General features: G+C 42.1%; 1 protein-coding gene across 1 annotated transcript in view; it reads right to left on the reverse strand.

Annotated features, from left to right (window-relative positions):
* Positions 1-7,038: 7,038 nt before the first annotated feature.
* LOC119426433 (B-cell receptor CD22-like) overlaps positions 7,039-9,726 on the reverse strand; it is a 5,125-nt gene continuing 2,437 nt past the window's right edge. The window contains exons 2-6 of the mRNA XM_037693995.1: positions 9,464-9,721; positions 7,953-8,264; positions 7,624-7,876; positions 7,458-7,547; positions 7,039-7,234 (exon numbers count right to left, since the gene is read on the reverse strand). Coding sequence (XP_037549923.1) covers positions 7,039-7,234; positions 7,458-7,547; positions 7,624-7,876; positions 7,953-8,264; positions 9,464-9,721 — 1,109 coding nt within the window. The remainder of the gene's footprint in view (positions 7,235-7,457; positions 7,548-7,623; positions 7,877-7,952; positions 8,265-9,463; positions 9,722-9,726) is intronic.

A 9,726-nucleotide genomic window follows, 5' to 3' on the forward strand; every position in this document is an offset into this window, starting at 1 on the left:
CCTTGGATTGGATTTTTATTAAAAAATGTCAACTTTATATTTCATTTATACCATATTTATATTTGATGATTGGAAAAGGAATATAGCAGTGACAAGAAATAAAACCATAAAACGTGTAATCATTAATACTTTTAAAGTTAAAGACTAAATGCTTCTATAATCTCAAAGATGTGCCTTCATAATCTCAGTAAATATGACTCTGTCATAGAAATGTAATAGAATAGGTCTAAACTTTATGGTTATGGCTCTGCAATTTAAGAAAATATGAGATCTCAAAATCTACATATCTATAATTTTAGGGATTATGTTTATATTATCACTGTAGGTATGACTATAGTCTTGGAAATTAAGGATTAAAATCTTTTAGGAATAAACCTAAAATCTCTCCGTGAGCACAGAAAATATGGCTCTATAGATTCAGAGATTATGGTTCTATAATTTAAAAAAATGTGGCTGTGTTATAACAAGGAGTATGGCTTTGTAATCTCAAGTAATATAACTATAATCTCCAAGATTAAGGTTCTACAATTTCAGTGATTACAGCTCCATCATTAAGATCATTTAGCTCCATAATAATTATGGACTATGGCTTTAAAATCTCAGGGAATATAAAATAAGAGATTACAAGGGGAATGGCTGTATAATCTCAGGAATTGTGGACTATAATCCCAGAAAATATGATTCTATAATCTAGTACTCAGCTTTCCAATTAAAGAGAAAAAATATTAAATAAAACAAAACTACCTTCGTAACACCAGGCTTGAAAAAGTAAAAACATTAAATCATTAAATCATGAGATAAGACATCGAGTTTAAGACTTTTAATCCAATTTTATATAAAAATTAATAACGTGTTTTAATAAATTTAAATTTATGAGAGAAAACAGGTGGAATATTGAACAACGTTAACACAAAGCATAAAAAAACTAAACCGTCAGTTTGTAATCCGATGGAATGTCAACAAATGAAGTTTAAAAATTTCAATAGAAAATTATGTTTTTTTATAAAAGTCAATGACGTTAATCCTCCACAGAAGCTCTTGGGTGTTTTCATTAAACACGTGTCTATGGACCATCTGCTCCAGGTCAAGGTCCTCCTCAGACCAGGTCGAGGTCCTTCTCAGACCAGATCGAGGTCCTCCTCAGACCAGGTCGAGGTCCTCCTCAGACAAGGTTGAGGTCCTCCTCAGACAAGGTCGAGGTCCTCCTCAGACCAGGTCGAGGTCCTCCTCAGACAAGGTCAAGGTCCTCCTCAGACAAGGTCGAGGTCCTCCTCAGACCAGGTTGAGGTCCTCCTCAGACCAGGTTGAGGTCCTCCTCAGACCAGGTCGAGGTCCTCCTCAAACCAGCCAGGCCCACAGAGCTTTCTTCAGTCCAACATGTCCACTTCGACCCACTTCCCATCTGCTGGATCTTGAGGTCCAACAGCTGTTTGGGGTGTGAGGGGGCCACGCCCTTCTGAAACAGGACCAGCAGAGTTCCTGTTCTACTGGATCTGATGTTGTGATCTTTGCCGTTCAGTCACATGACCTTTCAGCAGAGAAGTTTAACTCACACACTGGTATGAATGGTGCTTCATCTTGTTTTACTGGTTCAAACCTTCAACAAATTCCATCCATCCATCCATCTGTCCATCCTTCCATCCATCTGTCCATCCTTCCATCCATCCATCCATCCATCCATCCATCCATCTGTCCATCCTTCCATCCATCTGTCCATCCATCCATTCATCCATCCATCCATCCATCCCTTCATTCATTCATCCATCCATCTATCCGTCCATCCATCCACCAATCTGTCCGTCCATCCATCCATTCATTCATCCATCATCATCCATCCATCCATCTATCTGGCCATCCATCCATCCGTCCATTATCCATCCATGCATTCATCCATCCATCTATTCATCTGTCCATCCATCCATCTGTCTGTCTGTCCATCCATCCATCCATCTGTCCATCCATCCATACATCCGTCCATCTATCTGTCCATCTATCCTTCCATCCATCCGTCCGTCCATCCATCCATCTATCCCTCTGTCCGTCCGTCCATCCATCATCCATCCATCCATCCATCCATCCATCCATCCATCTGTCCATCCATCCATCTGTCCATCATCTACCTCTTGTCTGGTCATGGGGGCACCAACTTGAGCAGGGAGGTCCAGACATCTCTCTCTCTCATCTCCAGCTCTTCTGGGAGGACGCCAAAGTGTCCCCAGTCCAGCTGAGAGACATGGTCTTTCCATTGTGTCCTGGTCTTCCTCAAAGTCTCCTTCCAGTTGGACATTCCCAGATAACCTCCCTAGGGAGGCGTCCAGGGTCCATCCTTACCAGATGCTTTAACCTCAACTGGCTCCTCTGGATGTGGAGGAGGAGCAGCTCTACTCCGAGTCTCTCCTGGATATCTGAACATCTCACCCCGTCTCTGAGGGAGAGTCCAGCTTCCCTGCAGAGAAAACTCATTTCCAGCACTTGTATCTTGTTCTTTTGTGACCATAGGTGAGGGTAGGAAGGTAGACCGGCCAGACTCAGCTCCCTCTTCACCACAACGGACCAGCACAGAGACCAGTAAAACACTTTCTTCCCTTTAACTGTTAAATGAAAAGGATCAGCACAAGCTGTGGCTCTGACCGGCCTCTTCTCTAATCTGAAGTCCTATCTGAGTTCTTCATGCTCAAATTAGGAAACAGTGATGTAATCCTTCTGACTCAGGTTCCCAGAGATATTCATAGGTTGGGTGCTAACTGACCCACTCACTACTGGTGAAGACAACAACACCCGGTTTGAAAATGGAAATTATTTCTCATCCAGACAGCAAACATTGGTCGTCTGGTGTCGAATCTCGTGTCTGTTGGATCTGCACGGGACTTGCAGACGAGCTTCCATGGTCTGCAGTGCAGTGAAGAAGAGGTGAACCTGTTCTGTAACACACTGATGTGAAACACCTGAAAAACAGGACAGAAGGTGAACAAAACAAAACGGCTTGAGGAGACGAATGCATGAACACTGAACTAACACACACAATTACATGATCGCCCAGCTTTTTTGGTGGACGTTCAACAGAAACTCACCTGGAAGAAAGAAGACTCAGAAACATGTCAACTCTCACCAGAGCTGCCGTCTAACTGCAAACAACACATGGATTTTTCAAAATAAAAGCTTTTAAGGTAATGTTTGAGCACAACTAGATTTTACAGTCAAAAGCAGAAATAATAGAAGTCTGCAGAATTTGTCTTTACAAAAAACTTTGTGTTTTTTTTTTTTTTACCACATATGTGCAGAAAAATAAGTTAAAAAAGCCATAAAAGCTGTTTTTATACCATCTAGCAGTGCCTGTTAAAAGTTACGTTAAAGCAAACAAACTTCAAAATGTTTTCATCCTTCCTTTTTCTTTGAGAGACTCTTCATCTCTCAGACAGGAAATAAAATAAAAACAATGTTGCAGTATTTTAATAAAACAAGGATAGTATTTTATTTTAAATTAAACATTTTCTGGCTTTTAAAGCAATAAATTCAGTAATCAGACGTCTGTCATACACTTATTCTGTAACAACTGGGGATAATAATGGGTATCCAGTAAGTACTAAGTATCAGGTACTTCCCCACAAAAACAAAGTACATAAGTATTCACCCCAGGAGTACCCAGTCAGTACCCAGTTGTCCATGAAGAAGCAGGATTTGATTCCCACTCATTGATAAACTCAAGAAGACTCTGTAAGAACACGAGAAAACAACATTTCTGAGCTGGTATTCGAACAAGTAGATGTTTCTACTTAATGAAGGTGCAACTTTATTCATAAATAAATAGAAGGTGTTGATTTTCATGCAACCTTTTTGTGGTTACTCTCCTTGTCTGAGTGGAGGCGTTTGCACCAAGATGTGGTCGCGGTGATAGACACGTTGCCACAGGTGTGTAAATGTTCATGTGAATGCACCTGCATGACCTTTTATGTGTTCTAGACTTGGCGAGACCGTCCATCATCATCTAAGAAGAAGAGACAGACACAGAAACATGGCCGACATCTGGCAGCAAGTTTTTCACGTCCCCTTCTTTATTTGGGATTTCAGTGTTTGTGTGATGAGTTAGTCAAAATCTAATTAAGAGATACAACTGAGATGAAACTGAGTGTTTGTCATGTATGACTTTATTCAGAGTGGAAGAGGAGCTCAGATGCAGGACGAAGAAGACACACCCAGCTCGCCTTACTCTCACTTGGGCGGTTCTTCAAACTGGGATCCTCTACCAGAGGCCTGGGAGTTTGAGGGTTCTGTTCTGTAACTCAGCTGTTCCTTGACTGCGCTCTTCTGGACAGAGATCTCTGAGGTTGTTCCTGGGATCTGTTGGAGCCACTCTTCCAGTTTGGGGGTCACAGCACAAAGTGCTTTAAATGCCACTGGTACCACCGAGGCCTTGACTCGCCACATTTTCTGCATTTCCTTTTCCAAACCTTGGTATTCCTCCAGCTGCTCCTTCTTCCTGATTTAGTCACTTGGGATTGCTACATTTATCATTACTCTCATTTGGCCACCACCACAATATCCGGTTGGTTAGCCATCACCTGTTTGTTGGTCTGGATCTGGAAGTCCCACAGTATTTTAGCCCTTCCATTCTCCACCACCCTTGGTGGTGTCTCTCACTTTGACTGTGGGACCTCCAGTCCATACTCTGCACAGATGTTCCTGTACATTATTACAGCCACTTGGTTATGGCGTTCCATGTATGCGTTGCCTGCCTGGATCGATTTTGTAATAGTGTCGTCAGACCTGTGCCCCGGACACTGGGAGAAGTGAACGCAGAGCTGATAACTAATCATTGTGGTGAGTTTGGTCTGGTGACCAAGGAAACTGCTGAATAGACCTGGTAAACCCAAGCCAGTTGAACTGGAAACATCTAGTGGAGTCCTCTGTATTATCTTGAACTCACCTTCGGCAGAGTTTTTCCACATGTCCTGGGGGAGGTCAGGGACATGGAATCCAAATGGACCATGTTTGGGACTTCTATGGCAATTGTTGCTTTCAAGGTCATTAGGGCCTGTTGTGGCACCGACTGAAGGACCCGCTGGTATACGCTACTGAGCTGGAAGCTGTCAAGCTAAAGAAGGTCTTCAAGACTTGGCTGTCCTGGAGGACTCCTGAAGCCGCTGACAGGGGTGACCAGAAGAGCTGTGACTTCAATGGTTGTGGATGGTACTGGTTGTCCTTGCGGTTGGCCTCAAGAAGGCTCTGACAAACTGTTGTGCAACTTAGAAAAGGAAAACTGACTCTGCATCAAAAGGAGTCAGTTGAGGTTCAGGTATTTGATTGGGATGCCTCGTTGGCGCTTCTCTTTGGAGACGTTGGAGAATGTTCAACTGGGAAAAGGCCGAAGGACAGACCCAGAACTTGCTGGAGGGATTATGTATTCTCTCTCTGGTCTGAGGGTTCCTTGGGATCCTCCAAGAGGAGCTGGAGAGTCTCTGGAGAGAGGGATCTCTGGGTCTCTCAGTGGTGGGGTCGCAGATGGATAAGCAGTAGATGGAAATGGAGAATCTTTCAATATTAGGTGGAAACCAATTACATTTTTATTTAATTGGTATTACTTTTTTAATAATGTTTTATTTTATTTTTGTTTAAAGGCCATTTTATATTGACCGTGACTGATTACTATTTGGCAATAAAAGGGTACAAGGATACAGGGATACAAGGATTTTTATTCTCATCACGTGTGGTACATGGGAGGAACAAAATTATGTACACAGGGTCCCATCCAACAAAAATACAAACTGTAAAGAAAACATTAGTAAGATTCGAGTCATGAACTAAGAATATACTGAATATACATTCACTGGAGGTTTCTTCCTTTTAAAAGGGAGTTTTTCCTTTCCACTGTTGCCACTGTGCTTGCTCAGGATGGAAGACTGCAACGAAGCCAAGACTCAACTTGTCTGCTGGATTCCTTAGATAGAGAACTTTACTAATTGGCTTTTATGTATGTGAATATTTCTGTAAAGTGCCCTGAGACAACTTTGCTGTGATTTGGCGCTATAGAAATAAACTGAATTGAATTGAACTAAACTGAGAATACACTAAGCCCTAATAGTACAAAAACAACGCACCATCTGAGGGCGTGAATACTTTTTATAGGCTCTGTATGTTATTCTAAGGATTCTGCTTTGTTTCATAGTTTTTCCCCTTAGCATGTTTACTTTTTTAAAGGTGCTCATTGCAAAATATAAAATAAAAACAGCTTACTGCTTCTGGCAGCTCCCACTCATCTGTGTCATCTGTGAGCTGATTACCAGGACACATAAGGCTGAGCTGAGGAAAAATTCATCACTGGTTCGTTCTGAGCCACTTATCTGTTGATTTTTTAATTTTATTTCGAAAAGTGTGAGTTTATGAATAAAGTAGTGATGGGAAGCTTCAAGGATTTTGTGATGGGGACATCTGGAGGACAACTGGAGCCACAACAAGGGCAGGACTGGAAACACTGTTTGAGTCCCGTATCAGCGATAAAGGTTCAGAAAAGACTGCTGATTCATGTGTTTGGTTAATTTGTACTGAATAATGATTGCACAATAAATCATGCTTCTTAGACCTTGAAGTACAACAAAGTTCTTTGTTAATGAGTACAACATAATGTTGTGCAGACAGTCATGCTCTAAAACACTTATTTGTTTGTTGGGGACACATAAAGCTGTCTACATCTGAATCTGAGTTAAAGGCACGTGGCTGTCCAGTTAAAATACACGTAAGCTGATCAGGTGAGTACATACATGTGTAGAAATGAACATATTTTTACAAAACAGTATTTAAGTGCAGGAGATAATGTGACAAAAATAGTGTGTGCATGGTGGAGCAGACTCCAGAACAGTAAGAGTTAGCTGATTGTTCTTGAGATGGATTGTGGGGAACAGCCCTGAAGGCACCGGACCAGGGGGTCCTGGGTTTGAGGGGTCACAGTGGATGTTCTCAGTCCATTTCCTCGCTGGTGAAAAGCTCAGATCCCACTCAGCAGTCCGAGCTGCTCGTCGCAGCACACAAAGATCAGGTTTAGAACTAAACTTGAACGTAGAGATCCTTTGGAGCAGCAGATCTATTTCCTGGCTTGGACACCTTGACCTGAGAGTACACCGTCTCCTGTCCTTCGTCCTGCTCTGGAACAGAGGAAGCTTCAGGACTCCTCTTGAAGGTCACCTCTCCATAATGGAGTTCTTCTTCTTGTTGTGGAGATGAACGTTTGGACCTGAAGCACCTGGAAGACATCAGAATGAATATACTGTGTTTCAGATGAAAGAATAAACTTATATAAAATATATTTATATAAAATATATTTATATATATATATATATATATATATATATATTAGTGGATGAAGATCAATAAAATCACACTAATTGGTGGAAACTGTTAATGAAACTAAAATGTGATTAAATAAATGAACCAGAACTAAATTTGTTTTTATTTCTGATACTCACCAAACAGAAAGAGCCAAACAGATGAGAACTAAAGGAACTACCACCCAGAGAACCAGTAGATGCTTATCTGGATTTTTTTTTAAAAAGAGTCTTTATTCACAGCACAATGAAAATTAACTTAACTTACTTTGAAATAATCAAAGTTTTTAGATTCACTTCAGTGAACAATTTACCTTCAACAGTAAGAAGAACCACAGGTGACATCTGGTTCCCCAGATCATTTAGAGCCACACAGTAAAACTCTCCTCTCTCAGAGACGTTGAACCTGTAAACCTGACCTTCAGAAACAAGAACAGGTCCATGTTTGCTGTTCCTGAACCAGGTGAAGGTTCTGGCAGGAGGCTTGGCTCTGCTGGAGCAGCTCAGCTCCACCCAGGTACCTGCTGACACCATGGATGCTGAGGTGTTTTTAGGAGCATCTGAGGAGAACGGGTCACACATTAACTCCATTCATCAGAACCAGCTGAACCGTGACGGGTCGACAGGATCACTTACAGGAAACACTGAGAGTCAGATTTGTTTCTGCTGTCTTCTTACGTTGCCCTCCATCCACAGGATATCTGACAGAACATGTGATGTTGTCTCCATCATGTGTGTCTGACAGAATCATGTTCTCCTGGATTTTAGTTGTAAACGTTCCATCTGGGTTCTTCTCTGTTCTCTGAGAGTCTTGATGGAGACTCCAGGTGAGTTCAGGAGGTGAGTGTGGACAGGGAGTCTGAGCTGAGCAGGTGATGGAGACAGACTCCTCCTCCTTCAGATCCTTCAGATCACCTGAGACTTTAATGTTAGGGCTCCAGGCAGAATCTGAGATTTACAGACACCAGAACAGATTAAATACAATCTGTCAAACTGTCTCACTCGTTCATTCATTTCCTGTTCCCACACCTGAACAGGTGACAGGTAAGGTACACCCCAGACAGGTCACCAGTTCATCCAACATTAAAGCACAACACACACACACACACACACACTACCAAGGTTACCTTATATTCACCTGCTAGCCTATCACATGTTTTTGGACTATAGGAGTTTCTTTATAAACCCAATGTGAGTACAGAGAGAACATAAAACTAAACAGAAAAGTCAAATAGGAGCCCTTGATGTCAAGCAGCCGAACTCTGAACTGAAATGTAGCTAACGCTTCAAAATGTAAAGTAGAGCTGGTCATTTCTAACCTGGGCCTGAAGCTCGGCCCGACCCAACCCAATTTAGGTCAGCCAAGCCATAATAATGTGCTGGATGGGCGGGCTGGATTGGTGTTTTGATTGTGTCAGTGGATCAGCCGCGATCCAATTATATGGCAACATGGCTTGCCATACAATCACCGGCCACACGTGGCCATTTCACTGTGAGCTGACCATCCTTGAAAGAGCTAAAATAAAGTTCAGTTGAGCTTCTGATGAGACTATACTGCCAGGAAGTGCTCCATCGCCCAAATGGATGTTCAGGTGCTGCGCTCAGCAGACGTGCGTGGCCGACGACCCAAACAGGTGAGATCCCAAAGCAGACATGTCAGAGCAGGGTCCGTGTCTGAATAATGCAGAATGCAGGGATTTAATGCTTTGACGGCCATGAAAGGACAAACACCCCCTGAGCTCCGATCTTCTGCCCCTTTTATTCAGCCGTGCGCGTCCACCGACCGTTAATAACTATGTAAGCAGTCAAAGCTTGATTAAAAATGTCGGGGGTATTTTCGGGTTTGGACCTGTAATTACTGTTAATTTGTCGGGTCGGGTGGGGTTCGGAAATTATGGCTATGGGCTGGGTCGGGTCGAATTTTTAGGGCTCGAATGCAACTCTAATGTAAAGACAATAAATCTAAAACATCATTAGTGCAGCAGCAGTTCATTTAAAATAACTTCAAATAATTTCACATTCGTCCACCAACTGAATTCATTTAGAACGAAACAGCTGCTGATCATCTTCAGAACAGTTGATGTTTGTGTCTAAATGTTGGTAAAGCTGTGACGAGTTTTATGGAGAGTTGAGGAGAAAGTTCTTACCTTTAACTGATATTTGAAGAGAATCAGCACAAGCTGAAGCCTTGAAAAGTGCGTTCTCAATTCTGAAGAAGTATTTGCCTGAATAACTTGTTTGTAGATCAGGAAACAGAGTGGTGCAGTCTTTGTCCTTCAGGTTTCCAGCGATGCTCAATTTATTGATGTTAACTGATCCATCGCTGTGAATATTATCGTTTGAAGGGTACCACACATTTTTCATCCAAACTCCATAGATTGTTTTGCTTCTGTCATATGATGAATCTTTT

The sequence above is a fragment of the Nematolebias whitei genome, chromosome 20, assembly GCF_014905685.2.
Source record: "Nematolebias whitei isolate Nwh7 chromosome 20, NemWhi1, whole genome shotgun sequence".
NCBI classification, from domain to species: domain Eukaryota; kingdom Metazoa; phylum Chordata; class Actinopteri; order Cyprinodontiformes; family Rivulidae; genus Nematolebias; species Nematolebias whitei.